Source organism: Coenobita brevimanus, chromosome 6 (genome assembly GCF_032717465.1).
Source record: "Coenobita brevimanus isolate Jiangsu-jjx chromosome 6, ASM3271746v2, whole genome shotgun sequence".
NCBI classification, from domain to species: domain Eukaryota; kingdom Metazoa; phylum Arthropoda; class Malacostraca; order Decapoda; family Coenobitidae; genus Coenobita; species Coenobita brevimanus.
In genome coordinates this window covers 69,591,033-69,616,904 of record NC_136959.1, presented here as the reverse complement: position 1 = coordinate 69,616,904, position 25,872 = coordinate 69,591,033, and the positions used below count along the sequence as shown (strand labels likewise).

General features: G+C 41.6%; 1 protein-coding gene across 1 annotated transcript in view; it reads right to left on the bottom strand.

Annotated features, from left to right (window-relative positions):
- Positions 1-25,872, bottom strand: part of LRP1 (LDL receptor protein 1) — a 335,280-nt gene that overhangs the window by 180,521 nt on the left and 128,887 nt on the right. Inside the window, exons 24-37 of the mRNA XM_080272895.1 lie at positions 25,555-25,675; positions 25,033-25,290; positions 24,079-24,321; positions 23,452-23,676; positions 22,278-22,507; positions 19,923-20,123; positions 15,077-15,174; positions 13,760-13,857; positions 12,680-12,808; positions 10,832-12,476; positions 10,133-10,377; positions 9,292-9,522; positions 5,428-5,611; positions 5,090-5,294 (exon numbers count right to left, since the gene is read on the bottom strand). Of these exons, the coding sequence (XP_080129021.1) occupies positions 5,090-5,294; positions 5,428-5,611; positions 9,292-9,522; positions 10,133-10,377; positions 10,832-12,476; positions 12,680-12,808; positions 13,760-13,857; positions 15,077-15,174; positions 19,923-20,123; positions 22,278-22,507; positions 23,452-23,676; positions 24,079-24,321; positions 25,033-25,290; positions 25,555-25,675 (4,113 nt within the window). The remainder of the gene's footprint in view (positions 1-5,089; positions 5,295-5,427; positions 5,612-9,291; positions 9,523-10,132; positions 10,378-10,831; positions 12,477-12,679; positions 12,809-13,759; positions 13,858-15,076; positions 15,175-19,922; positions 20,124-22,277; positions 22,508-23,451; positions 23,677-24,078; positions 24,322-25,032; positions 25,291-25,554; positions 25,676-25,872) is intronic.

The window sequence follows — 25,872 nt, the reverse complement described above, 5'->3', positions numbered from 1 at the left end:
TATCCAGAATATAACAAAATACATGCCAGTAGACCATCTATCTATCTATCTATAGCCCGACACCCTAATCCCGCAGAGGATGGCATCAGACAAAATGCCTCCAAGTCGCTCTGTCACTCACCATTTGACTACCATCCCCCCAACTCACTCCCCCCCTCCCTCATATACCTCTCAGTTCCATCCCTCCACCTCATCCTCTGTCTACCCCTCCCTCTCCCTCCCTCCCAGTAGACTGAAGGGGAATATTAGGATAAAACTGCCTGGTTGTAGCCAGAGTGCAGTGTAATACCAAAAGGCATTATCTGAATGAAAGGGTTAGGGTATACAGTATTGCTTAGTTTAGGTGACCTCATGTAAAGTAAAATTTAAGATACTCCTCCCAAATCAGGCCAACTCTGTTTTATTCAATGCTGATCAAATCCATCCACTCAGATCAAAGTCATGGAGTCATATGCACAATCCTATCCTAACAGTGATATCAAAGATTCAGATTTTTAAAAGTTTTTTGGGGCAGTTGTTGTTCCTTAACCCCAGTCTGTCTGGCTGGGCAGACCTGTGTCCACAAGTAAGCAACTGCTTCTGTAGGGCCATCCTACAAGTATAGTACTGTAAAGTACATACGATGTGCAGAAAACTGGAACCCCCTTGTAGTAGACAGCGTCTCCCCAGGGTCACAGTGAGATGCTGAGAATATTGAGGTTTGGCAGAGATGATTAAGTGTAGGGAAGAGAGTGGAATGAAGTGCTTTTTGGAGATATGTAAGAAGGCATGAATGAGTGAAACTGTGCCAGTATAGTGGAAAAAGGCAGTGATTGTACCCCTGTACAAAAATAAAGGGGAGCGAAGTGAGTGCAAGAATTATCATGGCATAAGTCTGTTGAGTGTGGTAGGGAAGGTATATGGAAGAATTATTAAAGAGAAAGTAAGAGAGAGTTCAGAAGTCCTAGTGAGTGACAAGCAGGGTGGATTTAGGAGTGGCAGAGGATGTGTGAATCAGATATTTGCAGTAAGACAGATATTGGAGAATAGGCACGTGAGAAGGACTATAAGATATGGCGTCTATGGATCCGGAATAAGCATACAAGCTGCTAGGTGCTGTCAAGAGTTTTTATGATGGTAGTGAGGCATGTGTAAGGGTAAATGGGCATCTCAGTGATTGGTTCACAATCACTGTGGGTGTGCGACAAAGTTGTGTAATGTCTTCATGGTTGTTCAGTATATATATGGATGGAGTGATGAGAGAAAGTAAAAACACGAGTAATGAAGAGAGAGATGGCATAGGTAATGAATAGTGATGGATGGAATATCTCAAATTTGTTGTATGGTGATGATGCAGTGCTACTTGCAAATACCGGACAAGAGCATGGAAAACTAGTGCAGAGTTTTATAGATGTCTATGAGTGTAGTGCTGTAGGAATAAATGTAGAAAAGAGTGAAGTGATGGTTATTGAGAGAGAAGGTGACTCCTAGTGTGATGTTACAGTGAATGGAGAGAGACTGGAATTGGTGAGAGAGTTCATATACCTGGGTACAGTGATAGAAAAGCAAGGAACATGTGCAACAGAAGTGGAAAGTAGAGTGACACAAGGAAGGAAAGTAGCTGGTGCTATGAAGGCCTTGATAGAAAACAGAGGCTTGAGAGTTGCAACTGTGTGAGGCTTACATGAAGGAGAGTTAGTGCCAACTTTAACGTACGGATGTGAGACTATGGTGTGGCATGAAAACGAAAAGTCAAGAGTGAGAGCAGTGGAGATGGGACTGCCGAGGAATGTATGTGGAGTACAGAGAGTGGATAGGATACAGAATAATGTGATTTGTGAAAGATGTGGAGTGAGGAAGTCTGTGGACACCAGAATCAAAGAGATTGTACTGAAATGCTTTAGTCTTGTGGAAAAAATGGATAACAATAGAGTGGCGAAAAAGGTATATCTGAGCTAATTTGAAGGAGGGAGGAGGAGAGGTGGGCCAAGAAGTAGGCGGAGGGGTATAGTGGATGAGTGTGTGAGGAAGTGAGGTATGGAAATTGGTTAGGTTAAGAGACAGACGAGACTGAGTTGGCTGGATGAATTTTGTGTGGAGAAGTGCGTAGCCAGGGATTTGGCACCCTTTCTTGATGGTGACAGCATTCGAATTGACTCGATCAGACAGGTATAAGTGGAGCCACAGAATGTGATGAAATTTTTTTTGCCGTATCAGATGGAACAAGGATTCTGTGGGCTTGAATGATGAGTGAATAGAAGTATGGCCCATTGAATTGGGCAAACTTAGGTTGTCTGGATATTGCAAATCCTCACCCATCCCTAGGGTGGGAAAAGAGGTCCAGATGATGATGATGATGATGATGATGATGATGATGGTGATGGCTCTTGAATGGGTGTGGCAGTTGCTTCATCCCACCCAGGGGTGCAGAGCACCATGACGTGTAGGCTTCTTGTCAGCAAAGCTTGAACTCAGTACACCTGTAGTAGAGTTCCAGGCTACTCCACTTTACTTCATCTACACTAATCCCCCATTTATCCATCATAATTTAGCTGAGGTCTTGTTTGATAATGCATTTTTTGGGTGATGCCTCACTAGCCCCAACCCCAGTACATGGGGTATAAACCCTATAAACCCTTTATTGTACAGGTATCCCTGTTGATACACAAAACCCATTTTGTTACCAATTTTTTGATAGTCCCCTTTATTTATTCACTATATAATTCATACGCAAACACTCATTTGTTATGTTAACATGATTTTAATTATTTAAAATGCATTTCCTTAATACGCATTCCACCATAGGTCTGTCTCATCTGCAATGAATGCATGTTCATTTACAGGCACTGAGAATATCGTTATTTATTAAAAGCGAGAGTGAGATATGTACAGTGGATGGGTATGAGTAGAACCAAAAGCAGGCAACTAGCTATGTAAGTTATGCAAAACAGTACAAAGGAGACAGGCTAGCACCAAATGCATGCATATTTACTATCTATCTATCTATCTATTGCCAGACGCCGTAATCCTGTAAGGGGTGGCCATTTGACTTTGAGGTATTTGTTTTACAGGGAGGGGCACTAACCCTCCACCAAGCATATTTATGTAAACATTAATACTGGTCTTTTCCCCGGAAGAAGCTACAGACACTAAGAATATTTTGCTACTTATTGACCCGTACCATGCTAGCGACGTAGATCTACGTTCCCTTCAAAAACACCGGTAACGTAGATCTACATCTTGCAGTACTGAGAAGTCATTGCAGCAAACAAAGTAAAATGGAAGGTAATATTGTCTCTCGCTAACTTCAGACATTTCTCTGCTACATTTACAACACTGATTTAGGAGCGTGGGAGGCAAGTGAGTCTTCACAGGCTCACAGCTGCTCTACTCTTTCTGTAACCTTGATGATTTCAGAGGTCGAGTGACACCAACTTTACTCAATTCAGCCTACTTTCTGGCTTTCGTGATTATTTTTATTAGTGCCAGGGGTTTTATATTGATTTATTAAGCCCATTTATCCACACAAAAAAATCCAAAATCGGTTCACAAGCTCACAGATGCTCTGCTCTCTCATTAACCTCGAAGATCTCAGAGGTAGAGTGGCATCAACCTGACTCGATTCACCCAACTTTCTGGCTTTGGTGATTACTTGTATTAGTGCCAAGGACTTTATACTGATGTATTAAGCCCATTTAGCCTGAAAAAAAAATCCAAACTCGTTCACAAGCTCACAGCTGCTCTGCTTCCTCAGTAACCACGAAGATTTCAGAGGTATTGAGTGGCATCAACCTGACTCAATTCAACCATCTATCTGGCTTTAGTGATTACCTTTTTAAGTGCCAGGGATCTTATATTGATGTGTTAAGCCCATTTAGCCAGAAAAATAAATAAATCCAAAATTGGCCAGTATACAGTAGTGGTTTTTTTTTTTTTTTTCTTTTTTTTTCCAGTGCAGTATGAGTGAAAAGTGAGAGTGAGATGTGTAGATGGTTATGAGTAGAACTGAAAGTGGGCAACTAGCCTTGTACATAACACAAAGGATAGGAGATGGGTTGGTGTCAGCTGCATATGTATTTACATAAATATTATATCACCATATTACACAGAGGGAGCTACAGTTAACAAGAATATTTTGTTATTTATTAAGAGTGAGAGTGAGATCCATAGATGGATATGAGAAGAACCAAAAACAGGCAAGTAGCTACATCAGTTATGTACCACAAAGGAGACAGGTTAGCTGCAATTGCATGCATATTTATGCAAACATTTTATTTTTTTCCACAGGAGAAGCTAGAGGCATGTGTACAATACAAAGGCAAGGACTGGCAACCAGGGCCACAAATTTCATGACAAACTAAATGTGCACCAGCACTGGATGGCTTATTCAGTTATTGAGGTGGAGTGGGCAGTGGCCCTTGTTTTGTTGGGCTTGTTCAGTGGGGTGTTGCAGAGAGTGGCAGGAGATTTAAAAAATTGCAGTTAATGCAATAAAATGTGGATATTGCTTTAATTCAGCCAGATTTTTTGCTTTGTCAGATAATGACTTATGTTGGGTAATGCAGCATCAGAAAAAGAGGGGATTACTGTACTTTCTTAAAACAAGACTTTGTGACTCTCCAGATGGAAAGTGTCACTAACTCAGTTCAGTCATATGGGCAAAACAGTGAGGGGGTAATACAGTGCATTGGTAATGAGTAGTGGATCAGTGACAGGTGTGCCCACCAATTAAAGAACAGTGTTGTAGGTGGGGCAGTATTGTCTTGGTAGAAATTTATTTACTGTACCATTCGACCAAAATATCTGCAGTACTGAACCAGAATACAACCCACCATTTATTCATTAACACTCCCAACTCTCAACACACTCATTTGTTGTAATCCAACCATCAGTGGTGTTGCAGCAACACCTTCCCATGATGACACTGATAAAACCAGATACTGTAGCTATGCAAATATCACAGTTCCGTCCCTATGCTATGAAAGGAGGATGGAGGACTGGTGGAGAAGGGCAACTTCAGTCTGTAGTCCACCATGTTCGTGTCCAGATGGACCTAGGATCACAACGGCAACAACCATAACCACAACAAAAACCATTCAACCATACTCACCACTCTGTCAGAGCCATCTAGATTGCAGCGCTCAATTTTGTCCAGCCGAGCATCTCCCCAGTACAGTTTTTGTGCCTTGTGGTCAAGAGCTATTCCATTGGGCATACGAATATGAGTGGTGACAATGGACTCAATGTTGAGGCCATTAAGAAGAGAACGCTGGATGGATGGGGCTTCAGCATTCCAATTGGTCCAGTAGATCTTTCTGGGGTGTGCTCAGAGAGTAGTAATAAGCTCAGATCATCTGCATAACATTTCATATAAAGAACATAGTAGTTCTAGTAATTAATATAACATATATCATTACTTCCCCCCCCCCCCAAACATCAGGTACCTACAGGTCACAGCTGTCAACTACAATGCCCCTGGGCTTGTCTTCTGGATCCAAGTGCACAATCTTCTTCACTTCTTTGCTTCGAGTGGGGTCAACACTCATGCGATTGATAGTTGCATCACTCTGACAAGTCCAGTACAGATCACGCTCTTTCTCCTCAAATGCTAGACCCTCCACTGATCCCTGTCCTGGAAAAAAATATACGATTGATTATATTCACTCGCTGTTTATACACTCATCCTTTCTCACAAAAAATTCCTGGGACTAATTAATAGCTCTTCCATCACAGAATGTTTACAAATACCATTTTCCATGTTTCCATACTGTTTTTCAGGCCATAATGACCAATATAAACCAAAAAAAATAGAACAAATTATTTTTGCATATTTTTACGTGTTTCAACTTCCAACAATTTCACGCCATCGTGTTGCACATGGTCACCAAAATTTTTGTTTATTATTTTTCAAATTCTTTCTGGACTTACCCTGACCTGATGAAAAATAATTAGATTGCTATCTGTTACCATTTTCATGAAAGAAATGAACAAACAGATAGATGCACATATACCCAGCTTGACTTTATTTTATATATACTGTAGATATATCTACCTTTCTATTGCCAGATGCCCTAATCCTGTAAGGGGTGGCCACAAACAAATCACCTCCATGTCACCCTGTCCCTGACATTTCACTGCCCTTCTCCCAGCTCACAGTCCCCCTCTCTCATATACCTCTCCATTCTATTCCTCCATCTCATCCTTGGCCACCCCCTCCCTCTCTCCCTCTCCACCTCACTCACATACACTCTCCTCATCAGTTCTTTGCTCTCTATCCTCTCCATATGGCCAAACCACCTCAACATGTTTCTTCTAATGCTTACTATCACATCCACATCCACACCACAACGCTTCTTCACTTCCTCATTTGTCCTTCTGTCTCTCCATGTGACTCTGCATGCTCCTCTCAAATAACTCATTTCCACTGCTCTCACTCTTGACTTGTGTCCCTCCAACAAGATCCAAGCTTCACTTCTATATTTTAGAGTAGGTATCACAATACTGACATGCAGTAAATTTTTCCCTTCCATGTTCACTTCCCTATTTCTTATTGCTGATTTCAAAGAACCAGCAATCTTTTTTCCCTGTTGTACCTTTCATGTGCTTCACCCTCTAAACTTCCAGCCTTACTCGTCACACCTTCCAAGTACTTAAATTTTCCATTTCCTCCTCATCCAATCTTACTGTACATTCAGTGACTTCAATTCTCTCGAAGACCATAACGTTACTCTTCCCTACATTCACCTTTAGATTCCATTTCATACACACCCTCCCAGACTCATTCACCAAGCCTTGCAGCTCCCCTTCATCATCAGTTAACAATACAATATCACCTACAAACAGCAGTACAAGGAGTTTCACCACACTGCGCTCTCTCACCAGGGCCACTCCAACATCCACATCCACTGCCCTCTTTAATAACCCCATCCATATACAGATTGAACAGCCATGGAGACATGACACATCCCTGTTTCAATCCAACCTTCAAATAGAAAAATTCACTCAGTTCTCTGTTTACACGCAGTGCTGCCTTAGCACCCTCATACATATTCTTCATGCCATTCAACAACTTCCCATTTACTCCATATAATCTTAATATTTTCCACATTCCTTGTCTATCACCCCCTGTCATATGCTTTCTCCAAATCCATGAAGGCAGCATACAACTTCTTTCCCTTCTCTAGAAACTGTTCCACTAAAGACCTAAGAATGAATATCTGATCTACACAACCTTTTCCCTTCCTAAAGCCTCCCTGTTCTTCTCCAACTAATTCCTTTGTTATTTCCCTAACAGGGTCAGTAAGTATCCTACCATATACTTTTCCTGTTACACTATGTAGACAAATGCCCCTATGATTACCACACACTTCTTCTTCTCCTTTTCCTTTGTACAGGGGAATAATAATACCTGACTTCCAACCCTCCTGGACTTTACCTTCCTCCCAGGCCAATCTGCGCATTGTCCACATCCATTCTACTACTATCCCTCCCCTATGCTTCAGCATTTCACTACACACTCCATCAGTGCCTGGGGCTTTCCCCATTTTGACTTTCTTCATTTCTTCCACAACTTCCATCCTACTGATTTCTTCCTCTCTTCTCACATACCTCCTCCTCCCAGCCATTCCCCAGCCATTTATACTGGCATTACTTTCATTCTCTGTGTTCAGCAAATCCTTAAAAGTCCTTTCCACCAGCTCACTTTTCTTCCTTCTCCACTAGTAATCTTCCATTTTTAGCACTCCCCGACTAGCTTCTTTAACACCCTGTCCAACTCTCTTTACCTCTTTCCAGAACATTTTCTTACATTTCCCCCACATTACATTCAAATTCCTTCCAAATTCTTCATCCACTGACTTCTTACTCTTACTATATTTTCACCTCTCCTGTCTGTCAACTTCCTCCACACCCCTGTCTCTTCCACTCGCTATATGCTTTCTTCTTTTGTGCCACAGCCTGTCTCACCTCTTCATTCCACCATGCTGTTCCTTGCACCCCCTTTCATCTTCTCTTCACCCCACACACCACCTCACAAATTGCACAGATTTCTTCTGTGAATATCTTGCACACACATTCCATGTCTCCCGTCTGCTCCAAATCATATTTACCCAATGGCTCCTCCACCTCTTTTATTCTGCCTTTTTTTTTTTTTTTGCATCCTCTTGTAACCTTTCCACCCTCCTTGTAAGAGCTACATCCTCCTGTCCTTCCCTTCTATTCCTCCACTTCATTTCAACCGTGACTTGCACCACTGCCAAGTGGTGGTCAGAAAGTCCTCTCTGCCAGCCTCTATATGCTCTTGCATCAATTGCACATCTTCTCATACTATCATCCACACACACATAATCAATCATAGCCTTCCGTTCATTCAGTTCACTACCCACCCTTCTCATCATTCACCACATATACCTGTGGATCATTATGTGTCTGAAGAAGGCATTGGCAATCACAAACCCCCTCCCGGCACAGATGTATACTAGAGCACTGCCATTCTCATCCATCTCTGCAGGCACACCCCACTCACCCACTACTCCATCCACTTTCACATTCCCTACTTTTCCATTGATATCTCCAATCAAAAACACTCTCTCATTCCTTTCAAACTCTTCCATGCATGCTTACACATTTGTCTAGAATTCTTTTTTCACTTGGCTTGCATGATCCTGCCAAAATTAGGTTACATGGTTACCACCCACTGTAGTAAATGGTTTCCTGGTGTACAGGAAACCATTTGGCCTGTCACTCAGTGTAGAGTTACTCATAGGGAGAAGGAAGAGGAAAGAATGAAGGAAAGATACAGTAAATATATACATTAATCCCTGTAAGACCCGGTGCTCAAATCCCGGACATTTTGGGCTCGGGTCCTTGGACACACACACACACACACACACACACACACACACACACACACACACACACACACACAAAAGCCGATATGCGTTCATCCCTACTTTAAATTTGCCGCACAGTGACGAACAGCTGTGTTTTGGCGCGTAGTTCCTCCGATGTCACTGTGCACAACTGTCAAATTTCGTTGCCATGCCAGCTGACTTCCTGCTTAAGTTCGAGCTTTTCCCTGTGTTGATTATTACCAGTCGCATTATGCTGACCAAGTTAGAACAAAAACGAGTTACTTAGCCACGTTACTCAAGGATTGACTGTAATAGGTAATTGGCAGGGGACATGGCATCATGGAGGCTATTTGTTTGTGGCCACCCCATTCGGGATTGAGGCATCTGGCTATTGATAGGTAGATCTATAGACAGATAGATTGATAGATAGATAAATAGAAATAACAACAAATACACTTACTGCTGACAAGAATTTTATGGTCAGTGCCATTGAAGAAGACAGTGTTGATACTGCCACGCTGGATATCCGAGTAGTAAAGGCGGCGAGAGGGGTAATCAAAGGTGAGACTTATTGCATTTTTCATGTAGTCTGAGGTGATGGGTCTGAGAGGTGCATTTGGGTTCCCATACTCAAACATATGAACACTGTCAATACTTGTGATGCTTGAGTACATCAGGAAAGCGTCATAATCTGCCGGTAAAAATAACAATAAAACTTACATTCTTTTAAATACAGTTGTACCTTATATGGCAAGTATTGTACTGTTAATTCTAGTCAGAAAAAGGCAAGTGAAAGTACAGTAGCTATCAACACCCTTAAGTTGACCTATGTGTAATGTTTTCCTTTTTTTTTGCAATTCTCTGTCATATACTGTACATTCTTATCCCTTGGATAAAAAGCTTTAGAAATACTACATCCCACAGAGAGAGAAAAATACACCTGACAAAACTGTTTTTACCATCATCCCACTTTACATCAGTAACAACAATAGTAAAGCCTCTGCATATTCCATTCATTTTCAGCTGCAACACCACGCCTTGAGCCACAACAAACTAACATTATGCATCTTATTCATACCATACATTCTTCAGCATATTTGCTACATAGGATCTCTGAAAGACACTGGCTAAAGTAGCTGGATAACTGCAGTCAGTATGGTTCTTGGAAAAGTAAGCTTGGGACTGAACCAGTAACAGTTGAATATTATCATTCTTGCCTTCCTCTCATATGCCTTTATGACTGCCTAGGACACCCAGTACCTGTTTTACATGCCCTGCCCATGTAATGTTGAGTGTCTGACCTATGCAGGACGTTCCATCTGGTGCAAGGCGTGCGTGGTGGCAGCGGCACTGTACATTCTCCCCATTGAAGAGGCAGAGCTGGGCACACCCTCCATTGTTGTGGGCACAGGGATTTACCCCCACCTGTCCCCCTTCGCTCACCACCACTAGATCTGCGAGTGAATCTCCAAGGTTTGAGACCAGTGTTGAGACCCGGGTTAAATCATGTTTACTAGCCATGCGCACTGATCCACCACCATGTACCCTGGAAGGAGTGGAAGTAATCCTTTTGGTTACATATATTTCAGATTACATTGAAAATGCAAAACCTTATACTGTACATGAATGTGCATATGAAGAGAAAATCATTAGGGTAAACTGCAAAACACAGAGAAAATTAGAATAAACCAAATATTATATAAGAACTTACATATCTGTTAACACAAGCTGTCTTTATATTACAGTATAATTTATTTTTCTAAAAAAGTAACTATATCTGTAAAGAGAAAGGATGTGAAGATAAAATATATTAGTAAGCAAAGCCAGTTATTCAACCAAAATGAAAAAATAAAATATGAAAGGGGATAATGAATGATAACAGAATAGATTACTGTATTTTATCATAAAGTAGATTAAAACAGTAAAGGTCAAAAGAGCCAGTTGACAGGAACATGACCAGTGTCATATGGTTAACTTTGGCAGAAGAATGGACTACTAACATATCAGCCCAGAAGATATTATTGTTGTGTAAGAAGACAGCAAAGGGTGCAGTGACGGTATCAAAGCTCATAAGTATCTCTCGACTGGTGCCATCCAGGCTCGCCCGTTCCATCCTGCTTGCCCGGCGGTCAACCCAGTACAGCTGGCCAGCCTGGTAGTCTACAGTGAGATCAGCTGGGTTCTCAAGGCCAGTCACCACTACTGATCGGTTGCTGCCATCCAAGCCTGCTCGCTCAATCCTGGCCTCCTGGCCTGTGTCTGCCCAGAAGAGGAGTCCAGCCCCAGGATGAACAGCAAGGGCAGCAGGCTGATCCAAACCATCAGCCACTACCACATAACGGTCTGATCCATCCAGACGCACTACCTCAATCACATCAGCCACAGGATCAGACCAGTAAATATTATCTGCCACCCAGTCCACTGCCATTCCTGCTACTGAAGCTGCCCCAGATACAACCACTTTCTTTCCTGCCCCGTCACGCCCTACAGTAGTGATGGTGCCCAAGTCTCCATCAGCCCAAACCAAAAGATCCCGTCGAGCATGAAAGTCCAAGCGGGTGGCAGCACCCACGCCCGATATTGGAGTAAGAGCCTCCCTAGGGGTACCATCAAGGCCAATAGGAGCATCAACCAGAATGCCAGACAGCCCTGCCCCAGTGGCATACACCAGCACTCCATCCAGACCCACACAAGCATTGGGGTTGGTAAGGTCTACTGTATAACCTACTGCACACACACACACATGTTCCACACGGTTCTTGGGTAGGCAGAGATGGGCACAAGGTGGACTGGCCTGGTAACAGGCATTACTGCCATCCTGGACTGCACGGTCATAAACCTTCAGGGCAAGCACCCCATTCAAGCCTGACCGTACTACCATGCGTTTTGGTCCTGTCGTCTTGTCAATCCTGTAAATCCTGCTGTCAGAGGCATCTGCATAATACACATAGTCTTGGTAAACTGTTACTGCTTCAGGGCGGGCATTAGGAGAAGCCGGGGTGGTGTCAACCTTGGGCTCCAAGAGAGTGATGGTTTGGTCACGTCCTAGATCTTGATACTGGATGGAGTCTGACCCCAGGTTGACCCAGTAGAGACGCTGAGAAGGAGGATCGTATGTTAGACTTGTAGGCTGTTGCAGGAGGGAGTTGTTGGCCTGACTACTCAGAACCTTCACCTCTCCACCAGCCATAGATGACCAGCTTATCCGAACCTCATTGCCAATGTCAGACCAAAACACCCGGCCTCCATATGGATCCACTGCCAGGGAATTTGGATTATCAAGGCCATTGGTTATGACAGGAGTGAGAAAATATCCATCCAGTGTAGCAGCCATGATAGCAGGTGGTGGCCCAGCAGTTGTGACAAACAAATTTCTAGAAAGCCAGTCAACTGCCAAACCAGAGGGGGCACGCAGCATCACATCCACAACAGCCTCTACAGGGCTCCCTGAAAGTCCTGCCCGACGCACTTCATTCAGCTTATGGTCAGGCCAGTATATCATCATTTCTGCAGCATGGAAATCCAACTGGGAGGCATAGTGGACCTTGGGAAGAGCCAGGCGGGGGATGATGTCGTGTGTGGGCTGACTCAGATCGACACCTCGCACCTCTTGATTCCTTGAGAATATCAGCACCTTCTCATTACCTGATGTAACAGAAAACATTCAGATAAGAACATTTATCTATAAAAATATAGACACAGTATATCATAATACGGTATACTCAAAATACAATCATTACAAATGTTATCAATAACATGAATATAAATAAAAGTGTGTAGACAATCTTAAATTGTAAAAATAATAAAATTAAGCACATGAAAGAGACAGAGTACAAGAGTGAACTAACGTATGCATGTGGTGTTGTCAGGGCCAAGACTCATGATGTGAGGACAATTGCAGCGTCGTGTCCCATTAAAGCTCAAGAGACACAGGTGTGAACAGCCTCCATTATTCTCCTTGCAGGGGTTTGGGCCATCTAGAAGAAACAAGAAAGGTGATATACACTGACTGACATTACTGTATTTGTATAACATAAGGCTACCCGTGAACATGGTTTCAAGATCAGAAAAGCCAGTTTAACTCATTTTAAAAATGATTACTCATTCTGAATCCTTTAAAAAAAATCAAAGACTAAAAAAAAAAAAAGGGGGGGGGGGAGGTTCTAGTATTCTCCACCCAAATTTTCACATAAAATCATTCAATTATTACTGGATCTTGTGACTCTGTTTTATTTTGTATATCACCTACTGTAATCCGAAAATGTTGTTATAATGATCTTTTCATACTCTTGCCTTAGGACAAAATTATGGCAAGTAATCTTAATGAAAAAACTACTCTTTCCTACAAAATAAGAATGAGGCCACAGTATTTCATTCTTCACATCAGACTAACAGAAGTCATACAATTTGAGCCATCCAAGTGTTCCATTTATTGTTATTTATTATCATTCTCATGTCTATTCAGACTAATATTGTGAGGTTGGATAATTTCCTCATGGGACCCTTAGGCACAACTGGGGACAGGGGATTGATAGACTGATTTATCATTTTTGTATTTCCTGTATGTTATGGGATGCGACTAAAAAAAGGTGGTAGAAAAACCATGAACTCCTTTGCTCTTCAAAGGCCCCTCAAAAAAGGTGGCAGAAGGCTTGGATCTGGGTCCAGTATCAGCCAGTACTTGATAAACTAATAGGCTCATGTGGCAATGTGGAGTGTTTGAATATAATAAAACAGCGACAATAATGAAAGTGTCTCAAGCAGCGACAATATTGAAAGTGTCTCAAGCATGAAAATTGTGAAATGAAATGCATGGGGGTGGTGTGGGGAGTAAGGGAAGTGCATTTGAAAATTGAAAATTGCTTGATAATAGTCAGTGTTAATGAATCAGTATATCATTAACAACACAGAACTTTATACATGCTTACCCCTTGGCTGACGTGAGGGGTGTAGGACTTGGATGTCAAAGGGCTGAGTGATGGTCCGCTGGATGTCCATAACTTCACTACCATTGAACTTGTTGGCTCTGTGGGGATTCAGCACAGTTGATTAATTTGAGCACTGTATTTCCAAAGTTCTCCTTCTACCTTCTTACATATCATGCATTTGTTAAATTTTTAACACCTACCATTTTATTTTCTTAAACTTGGTAAAACCAATTACACTGAACTGGTAAAAAATATGCAGGTGTTTTCCCCTATATTTGTTTGACAAACCAAAATTGTAAGGTTATGATGATATCATTGTATCCCCTGAGGTACAGTACTGAGAGACAGTATGCTGCCAACTCCAAAGCCACTCATCAGAGACTGTGCACATGGTACCTTTTACTGAGCCACCTTTGACTGTGCAACTTTGCTTAGGAAAAAGACAAAGTTTATCACTTTTTGAGCTTTTGTGTCTTCCTCTCCCTCTCCAGCACTCCTCCAATACGTCACAGGTTATGGATCCCAAATTTCAGTACCCAGGCCACCTTTGGACTTGCTACCTTGCATAACAATTAGGCCTATGGTAAAGATAAACCTATCAATGTTCAAGGGGTTTTGCCCACTCTTATCCCCCATTATTTGTCTTGCCAATACAGTTATATTGTAGTTTGTGGATGTCATACCACAGTAACCAAATGAAGTTTTATTGTATAACCTTATACACACAATAGGCCTAGGATGAAAGCACAACAGAGGTGCATGTCTCAACAACTGTACACAGGAAATTAAAGTAGCTGAGAGTTTACCAACATACAATTGTTCCTGGCCAATATCTGTCTGTTTCATACTTCATATCATAAGTTGGAACACCCCTTTCACCTGTCTTCACCACAGTTTGTGGATGCTGTATCTCAGTATGTGGGCCATCTTTGAACATGGTGCTTTACACACTCAACAGGCTTATAGGAAAGGTAAGCCTTAATGATTTTCAATGATCCATATCTACCCCTCTTGCACCCTGCAAAGTATCACAGCTTTTGGTTGCCATCTCAGTAACCATGTCACCTTTGCTTGTTTTACATAAACTCATAACAGGCTTGTGGTAAAGCCCAAGCATATTGGTTTTCAAGGTTCTAGCCTCACTCCCAGCAAAATCATTTATTTTTTATTTATATTTTATTTATTTATTTATTTTTTTTCCCAGCAATATACAGTATTGCTAACAGACTGAAGTGTGTTTAATCATTAATTTTTCCAGTACAGTAACCTCATAGTAACGTCACAGATGAACATCCTTACCCGAACCTGAAAGCTCACCTAATGACAGAGTTTGTGCGCCAGTCAGTCCAATATACGTAGTTACCAAACAGGGATATTGCAAATGGGTGAGAGAGATGATGATGCTCTCGCAGAATCTGAAACGGGAATAAAGCCATAAAAGTGGTTATAGATCCTCATATGATCCAGGGGGCCCAAACCCTTCTACATTTTCTCATCTCATATGGTATATATATATATATGAGCCTCTGTTGTACAGTGATAGAGTGTGCGTCCTGCACGCTGGTGGACGCAGGTTCGCCTGCCGCCAGAGTTGTAAAAACTTTGGGAAGCATTCACTAAGCCACTGACTGTTTTGGCGGACATAAAGGGTGCTGTGGTTGAACCAGTGTCGCATAGTAGTATGCTTGCATCCAGTCGGCTTATGGCAGGCCAATTATGCTTGAGTCACAGACTACACACACATCCAAAGCCAGTACAACACTACAATCACACTCACAAGCACTTCTCACCCTACATACAGTCTCTACCAGACAGCCTAAGCCACTGGGTAGAGATACATTAGCTGTATCGTCCCTGCTTCGGTAGGGATAGGCCGGTCCTGCATCAATGGCTGATGATGATGATATATATATATACTGTATATATATATATATATATATATATATATATATATATACAGTATATATATATATATATGTATGTATGTATACTGTATTAGGTTCTACCCAAAAGTTCCAGTAATTTGAACAGAGGGAGCCAATCGTTTGCAGTTTTGCCTTTTACCACTAGGAGTAGTCAGCAGCACCGCTTGTGCATCAGTGTGGCCCCAGCTGTGTCTGTGAGTGGATGTGTTGTTGAGCTACGCTTACTACTGTAACGTGGTGTGTAGGTGGTTTGGTATATATATACCTGTATATATATATATATATATATATATATATATATATATATATATACAGTATATACACACACACACACACACACACACATATACAGTAAATCTTCAATATAACAGACTTCAATAGACCAGAATTCACTTTTATTGGACTCGAGGAGATACAGGACTAAATTCCTATAGATTGGAAAAAGTCTGATAAAGCTAGAAGCAGTCCGGACTGCCCGACCACTTCATCTATGTTCACCACAATAAGGTAAATAAATGACATGTTTATCAGTGAACAGTACAGTATTATTATATTATACCATTTGATTAATGTAGTGAATTTATAACACAGTACAGTACTGCAATTGTAGTCAAAACAGTTTAAAAACCATTCATGCGATCCAGACTGATGTTTGATATATAAAAAAAGTCTGGATTAACAGGGGGAAGTCCAGATGTTGCTTTTTTCAGAATTTCGCATTTTTCAGAATGGTTTGGGCCCCAATTAGTCCATTATAGTGAAGTCATACTGTGTGTATATATATATATATATATATATATATATACAGTTTTTGTTTTCATTTTTGAAGGCTCCAACATGCTTGATTGCATCATCCTTGGTCACCTAATGGCTGCTCTCCATGCTGCTCAATCTATGGCAGCCTCCCTGTTCAGTCCCTTAACCCTGAGGTCATGCTTAATGACCTTGGCCCATGTCTTTCTTGATCTAACCCTTGCAACCCAACCCCCAGTATTAACGCTTCTCACTTTCTGCACCCAATTACCATCCCCCATCCTCTCCACATGCCCAAACCATCTCAGTCTACCTCTCCTCATCACAACAATACACTCCTGTCCGATCCTACCTCTCAACTCCTCCATCGTAAACTCAGCCCCCCCCAGGCCTTGCACGCAGGGACGCACTGCACATCCACCTAATCGTTGTCATTTCTGTACGTTTGAGCCTGCGATTATCCTCGTCCTTTCACCTTCTCACCTTCTCAATTTGATCTTGACGTACATACATCTCGAGCTGATACATTTCTAATCTCTCATTCTGCTCTGCCACACCTCATTCATCAACAAAGCAACTCCTTCCTTACATCTTCCTCGCCCGTTCATTCCCGCTCTTACACATTTCACACCCTCCCACTCCTCTACTTCACACCCATTCATCTTTGTTTCACACAATGCCATCACGGCATATCTCACACTCTTGAACACATTCACCACTTCCACTCTCTTGCTCTGTTCATTCACACCTCTCACATTTCACATGGCCATGCGAATCTGCCCATTTGGTTGTGGCCCTGGGTGGGTATTGGGTCCTCTGAGGCTCTCTGAAACATTTGCCATGCTTAAGTGATTTTAGATAGAGGAATCTGGGAGACACTTAACCCAGCCAAAAACCCCAGTTATATGGTTACCACCCAGCATAGTTAATGGTTTCCTGGGTACAGGAGCCATTTGGCTTGTTACTCAATTTAAAGACCATATGGCACTCCTACGTTGAGTGAGTGGATGATGGGTGCCCCCATGTATTAGTTTATTACTATAATTATTGAAAGCATGATTGTAGCCAAAAATACAAAATAGGAAAAAATTCTGGACACTCCAAGTGAACAAATGCCAAATCCATCTCAGTAAAGCTATGCATGAAAGAAGGCTAGAATCCTGCATGATGATCCATTGGTTCAGGAGGAGATAGCTTAGTTGGTAAGAGTGCAAAGGGTTACACTGTTTTTATGGCAATACTGTTTTATTAAAACTAAGAGTGTGAACTTGAGGACAGGTCCCTAGTTTATTACAGTAATATCTAAACCATGTGAGGATTATAAAATGTGTCTAACTCTTCTGTATCACTTATGACTGCACTCTTTAATTTAGGATGCAGGCTGATTGTCTTTAACAAATACAGGTATTCCACATCACCATAAGGAATTAAGGACATACACCTTTACATTTTTACTTTTAATAATTCATTATGGACCTTAGTCCTTGTTCTGCTCAAACCCTTAGTCCATGTACTACATAAATATTGTGTGACAACCTTCATCAGAATGGGCTTCCTGTTAGAAGTCACTGAACTGATGCAGCATTTTGTTGGCATGTGACTTTTCATTTATAATTTCTGTTTTCAACCTGAGTATTAACTGGAAGGCACCTAAATGGTTGGATATTCTTAAACATGAAACAGCATTTTTGGCTTTTAAATTAATAAACAGTTACAATATATTGTCAGGATCTGAATGTGGATCAGTCAATATTAAGTCAGCTGTAAGAGTGGACCTTCTCCACAGAGGGAGAGTGATATCAGAACTAACATCCCCATGTTGGTGAAATATAAATGGGGAAGATGGGTTTGTAGGTAGAATGATTTATATGAAAGTGGAAAGTTGTATTGGCTGTTTTTGTGTTTCTGAGTCTGTATTTGTTGTTGGTAGAATGACAGCGTGCAAACATGGGCCAACAAATGAATGGACAGACTATCAACTCCCACTTTATATATCCAACACACAAAAAAAATTAATTAATCCCCGAGCTAGACCTCATCAGATCATATAGCCCTGCTAGGGTTACAGGAGAGTGCTACCCTCCCAGCACAGCAGCCACCGGGCAGGGCGCGAACTCGCCACCTCACCATTACGAGCCCGACATCCTGCCACTGAGCTACTGCGCTCCCTAATATATGTCCACAACAGCATGAACTACCCTAAATTTGAGTACACACATCATGAGATGAGTATGCTACCATACCACCAAGCCACCACATCATCATTACCACCAAAACCCTTACTTGATTTCTCAGTAATAAATGGGATGAGAAAAAGGAAAATTTGAAAGTGGAACAGTCAGCATAGTGCCCATTCAAAGCTTTACTATTCTCTGCTCCACTCCATACATTTTGATCCTCTACACCTGAATTCACTTTATAAGAATATGTAAATTTCACATCACTTATGATGTTGACTGTCAACTAAAAAACTGGGAGCACACCTTGTTGCATGCAGCTCCAAAAATACTTCATATATCTGTTCCCATCCTTCACCAATTTCTTTTGTTTTTTTTTAGCTCTTATACCATTCTTTCACACATAATCACGTACCAGTACCACATCCAACTATTTCTTGCTGGCCTTCCATGACTCTTACTTCATCTGTCTCTGTCCTGCATCAATTCTTTTGATTCCTCAATTTCTATAACTTCTTTATGTTCTTACTATACCCAACTGTTGGCATTTGCCTCTTCCTACCTAAAACTCACTCATATTAATAATCATTACACTAACCTATAGTTCACTCACCTTAACTTGGTAAAGAATTGTGTCCTTTTGTAGCATGTTTCTCATGGCATAATAGCAAAACAAGATAGTACAGTAGTTCTATATCCTTTCCATAGCACTTCTTCGTGACTAGCACCACAGTCTAGTGGTAATCCCTTGTTATGGGTCTGCATTCAAGATGGAAGGAAACCAGTTTTATACCTAGTTAAAGCAAAATAAGTAACATATACTGATCATACATGCTAATCACTTATATTATTTCTTAACATATTATCAGCTTTCCATGTTCCACATCCTTCACAAAGCCCTCTTTCTTATTCTGTCTGATCTGTGCAACCAAAAACATATTTCTTGACAGTCATATCTCCACTGCTTTCTTTCTTGACCTATAGACCCATATAATTTCAGTTTCACATTAGTGTCTCAGGGTGGATGTTAATGCACATCCATGTACTGTACTTGTAATCCTTTTGCAGAAAATGTAAGCAGACCTCTGATTCAAATCAAGGGCTTCATAGCAATTGCCACTTCACTTCTGACAGTCATTGTAACATCCAGTTCTTTTTCAAATACAGTACCTCTCTTTCCTACAACTAAACCAAGAACTATACCATAGAATATGTGTTAGTCCATTATTCATCTAATGATATGTTATTAATATGATAAAAAGGCAGCATAACAAATGTAATTTAAAATAAGTGCATTTGTGCCCTCACCTCTCTATGATCTGTGCCATCATAGAGTGCTGTATGGATAGAATCAGCCTTTGCATCGATCCAGTAGATTCGCTTCAGTGCATAATCAAGTGTGAGTCCATTAGGCCAGCCTCCTTTTCCTCCGCTAACCTCACTCACCATCACCACCACCCGCCGACCTTCCCCAGCCATGCTGGAGGATTCTATGCGTGCTTTACCTTCCTGAGGAAATGTAAATAAAAGCAGATGCTGTTATTAACAGTATTTTGGGGAGAAAGCCATTTTTTAATGTCATAAGATGTCTCTTCTTCCAGTGTAAGCATACAAAAATGCAAAGAATGATGACAAGTCAGACAGTAAAGTACAGTGTACTGCCATTGTAATACTGATGCAGTACCCTCGCGTCCAACATACATTTGTCCAATTCATTTTGGGCCCAACACGGTCACCAGAAAAAATATTAACATATTTTATTGTAACATGGTGCCTCGTGGCTAACATGAAACCAATCCCTAGAAGTGGCAGAAATCTGTGGAGTTCCTCCCTTGCACGTTGATACTTAATCCAGCATGGTACCCACTGTCCATGCTAGTGATGCCAGCCAATCAAAACTCATAAAGATCGGCCCCACTGCCTGTGTTTGTGATGCTGTTGAATCAAATCTTGGTTGCCTGGGATAGTGTAAACTTGGCGACCGTGAACCACGCCTGGAGAAAATTAACGCATACTTTATCACCTGTCACAAGCCTGATGTCCTTGACTGTCCTGAAGAAAGTAGACACCTTGGCAGAGCTTCACAGGATTCCTGAGTGTGAAGGAGTTGCTGAGGAGGATGTGGGAGCCTTGTGCAGGGGAGAAAGGAGACAACAATGGAGGAAGCAATGCATCGAGTTGCAATGATCAACAAGGCGCAGGTAGAGCAGGAGGCAAGGCTGGCTGCTGCTGGCACTGACTCCTCCTTCGAACCTCCCCATGAGTATGCACCATGTACTGAGATCCTGCATGCTACTGAGATCCTGAAAGAAGTAGTCAACAAGGAACCCAACAGAAATCGTCATCAGGAAGTGCTCGGTAATATGGAGAACTGTGTGCTGTATTATGCTGATCAGCACAGGAAGTACATCAACTGAAGAAGTCAGTGACCCATTAAGTTTTTCCAACGTTGCCAGGACAAGAGAGTGGTAGAGGAAGCTGGACAATAGGCAGGAGCAGCATCTTTCCTTGACAACGATAATGCATCTGCGGGTGATTTCAAAGGCTTTATGAGTTTGGTTGAGGAGGAGGAGCAACCATTACCATCTAGTGACCCAAACTACCCTCCTCCAGGAGGTCTGTAGGACTACCTACAGTCTCAGAAAACACCTGCCCTCCCAGCAGGCTCACCAACACTCATCTTAAAGGTCAGTGCTTGAAAGGGTACAATAAGGAAGAAAGGTTGCTGGTTCCTTGAAAGCAGTGATAAGAAACTGGGAAGTGAGCATGGAAGTGAAAAAGTTACTACATGACAGTATTGTGACACCAACTCTAACGTATGGAAGTGAAGCATGGAAGTTGTTGGAAGGACACAAGTCAAGAGTGAGAGCAGTGGAAATGAGTTATTTAAGAGGAGCCTGTGGAGTCACATGAAGAGACAGGCTGACAAATGAGGATATAAAGAAGCATTGTGGTGTGGATGTGGATGTGATAGGAAGCATTAGGAGGAACACACTGAGGTGGTTTGGCCATGTGGAGAAGATGGAGGGTGAGAGACTGACGAGGAGAATGTATGTGAGTGAGGTGGAGGGGGGGAGAGGGAGGGGGAGGCCGAGGATGAGATGGAGGGATGGGGTGGAGGGGTATATGAGAGAGGGGGGTGTGAGTTGGGAGCAGGGCAGTGAAATAGAGGGGGACAGGGCAACGTGGAGGCGATTTGTTTGTGGCAACCCCATACGGGATTGAGGCGTCTGGCAATAGATAGATAGATATATCAAAATATTTTTTGGTTAATTTTTTAGGGACACTTTTCCAAGGCTTATTGAGAGTATTATTTTTTCTCATAAATTCTTTTATTTGTCCAATTTGGTTTTGGTCCAACATGGCACCAGTGTGTGACAATATTCCCGTGTTGAACGCGAGGGTACTGTACTAAAAATACAAAGACTGAAAAATGCTTTAAGCTTTTGAAAAAAGTACATAAAAATCTTTCTGATAAAGGAAGCAACTGGACAAAAAGTAAATATGGGTGAATTTCAGCATCCGTACTCCTGTCCAGTTCAACTTAGTGGTCATTTATGAAGCAGAGGCAAGGCTACATAGGTAGCAGTGTTTCTCCCCATCTTTGACATTAGCCAAAATCAGAGCATGAAAGGTAAGAAAATGAAAATTGCATTGCCATACCTCCCAGTCAGTCCAAAACATAATGCCAAGCCTGGGGTCGAGAGAAATAGCACGAGGACTCTCCATATGGGTGGCCACCAAAGTGCGTCGGTATGATCCATTCAGCTTGGCTACTTCGATCTGATCCAAGTTACTTTCTACCCAGTACAGATTCTCTGCCAGCCAGTCTACTGCCAACCCTTCTGCTGTGGCTAACCCAGTCTGCACCACTACTTCAATGTTGGAGAGAGCTGGTGAAGAGAGAAAATTGAAGATAAGGAGAGTTAGAGTAAATGGCAGTAAAATGAGAAGGAGAGAAGATAGCTTGAGAGGTATCAGAAAAAATAAATGTGAATGGGACAAATGGAAAGAAAACAGAAATGAAGTCCATGAAACAGAGAATGGAAGAAAAAAGTAAAGAATTAATTAAGTTACAAGAAAAGAGGATTGAAGGTATTGAGATGGAGAAAAGCCGAAAAATACAGGTGAACCTGCTGGTACAAGAAAATAACCAGGATGTATATATGATAGGCAGGAAAAACAAGAATTGGTATGGATATTGAAATGAATAGAGAAAGGTGCACTATACAGTACTGAGTAAAGAAAAGAGAGAAGGAAGAGAAGGGGGTGAAATATTTAATGGCTACAGTAACAAGGAAATAATAAAGAATGGGAAAGATAGTGGGAGAGCTTAAAAATGAGATGGAAAATTGAACAAAGGACCAGGCAAATATTAGAAAGAAGTTGCAGGGAAAGAGAAATTTTGTTAAGAAGAGTTATTGAGAGAAGATGACACATGATTAGAAAATGGTTTGATAAAAGATGAGGTAAGGTAAGACAGATAGATGTTAATTTCATGACAGATATTCATATCACATATACAGTACAGTAATCCCCTAATATTTACAAAATGATGATGTCTTTTTCATTGCATTCTTGCCATCACCAGGTAATTTTACTTAGCTTGGGAAATTTTTTTGAACTGGAGAGGTTTTACAACAGACTTCATTAATACCTTCATTACCAGGGTACTCCCCTAAGATGAGCAAAATTGTCTGGTTTGAGCAAGAATATAATAAAAAATATATAATTTGATGTGGTTATGCACTAACTCAATTTTTCAAACATACAGTAGATAAGATGAAAGAAAGATAACCTAAAGTTGCAAATACAAATGTTCAACAGGGTTTCTTACCACCAATTACCATTGTACCCCGGTAGATTTTATCATCCACGACATCAGTCCAGAATATAACATCACCATCATCCGAGTGATAAAAATCAAGAGCAATGGTGTTCTTTAGAGATGATATAAGGGCTTTCATCCCTCCTCCACCTGATGCCCCAGAACCACTTGGCTTGAGGGTGATGCTACGCAGCTCATGGCGATTGCTGAATATAAGGTATGGTGTGGCTGGATCTGTGGAAGTGGACAAGAATAACTTCAATGATTACCATGAAGGAAACATTAACACCCTGAATCACATGTGTGTATTTTATTGGTTTATTATTGCTGTCTCCAAATTATTGTATTCAGTCTGCAATAGACTTATGAAACTATAGAGATTACAGTATGTATAGCTTTCATGAACTGTCTCACTAATGAGAGTATCTTTGTAAGTTTAATACAGTAAGCTGGAGGTAGCCAGATTTATTTTAAAGCTTCATCATCAGACTGAAAGAGTTAATCTAACTCAATCAGACACACAGTAAACTCTCTTTACAACCCTCACAGTTACCAACAGAACATTAGGTGGTCCTAATCCATATACCCCTGAAGTTATAAATGGGGTAGAAGACCCAGAAATAATAGGAAACTGACCTACACTTTTGCAGGTGAATCCATCTGGTTCAATTTCATATCCATCAATGCAGGTGCAAACATGTGAGTGAGGCTTTGGAGAGCAGGTCTGTGAACAGGTACCCCACTGATCACATGGGTGGATGTCAGTGCACCGTCTTCCATCCTCCAACAGGGTCTGGCCAGGTGGACATGTGCACACAGGACCGGTGGGGCTTTGATTGCAGTTCCTTTCACAGTCCATCAACTCACAATCGTATGATCCTGCATACATAACACATACAGTCTATATATACTGCTTCATTGTACAACTGCCTGCGTAGGAGCCAGAGCCTCCAACCCAGCCACTGCAAAATATCCATCCATCCATCCATCACCCAATCCTACGTTGCCCTATAAGGAGCTTAGGAGCCTAGGGCTAGGCAGTTGGTCCTGACATTTAAGATGAGAGTGACCAACCTCACTCATCCCTGAGTGGCATTACATGAGCAATAAACCCCAACCATCCCTTGGATATAAACCTTCTCTGACTCAATCCGACTGGAGCACAATAATTACCCACTAAACCACCAGTCGCCAAAATTTGGTTATATGGTTATCACCCAGCGTAGTAAATAGTTTCCTGGTGTACAGGAAACCATTTGGCTTGTCACTCAGTGTAGAGTCACCCATAGGCAGAAGAAAGAGGAAAGAATGAAAGAATGATAGACAGAAGAGGGAGTGCAAAGTCACCCGTACGCAGAAGGACGAGGAAAGAATGAAGGAAAGAAAGATAGAAGAAGATGGAAGGAAGAAGGATGGAGGAGAGGACAGGGCAGACACCCGAGAGCAGCACTACATTGAGTGAGTGGATGGTGAGCGCCCTCACCTACCACAATACTTCATTAATATATTTTAATGTTCCATTTTATTATCGGTTACTACTTGAAGTAGCTGAAAGTCCCACTCCCCTCCTCTCAGTAAACAACTACCCACCACAGCGACCGCCTTCATCAGAGCCATCACGACAGTGTTTGTAGCCATCACAGAAGACATCAGGTGTCACACAGCGGGTGGCGTTATCACAGGCAATGGCTGGGGCAACACACTTGATGCCAGCCCCAGTCCCACTGCACTCACGCTCATCAGAACCGTCCTCCTCACAGTCCACCTCTCCATCGCACTTCCACGTGAGGGGGATGCAGTGTTTCCCTGATGCACATTTCCATTCACTGTGTGAACAGGTAACATTTTCTGTAAAAGAAAAATTTCAGTGATGTTCACATATGCACAAGCGACCTATATTCATGAATTTTAATATTCTGACATTCTGGTAAAAATAGTCACATTGTCATTCTTTTAAACGGTTTTTGATTTGCGAACAAGATAAATGTATGGCTAGTATAAAAACCACAGTTCTCTGAGGGCTAGTGAAAATGTAAAGTCAAATGCATTTACCCAGAGACTAAGGAATAGATTTATAATGTGTACATACTTCTGACTAGTATTAATACTCACCACAACCCATTTCGTCTGACATGTCTAGACAGTCTTCACTTCCATCACACTTCAGCTGAAGGGGTATACACTCTCGTGTACGAACACAAAGGAAATCCTCTCGTGCACACCCTTGTGCCTTCTGTGGGCAGGGGTGATAAAGTACTGAATTTGGAATCAACATAGAAGAGAATGTAAACAATAGTTATGGCAGCTTCAGATGCAAAAATCATTATACGTGTTACAACATACTGTCCTTACAGTTAATACAGTACTGATGATTATATCATATATTTTTATCTTAGATGTTCGCTTCTGATGTATTTGTTTTCTGCATTT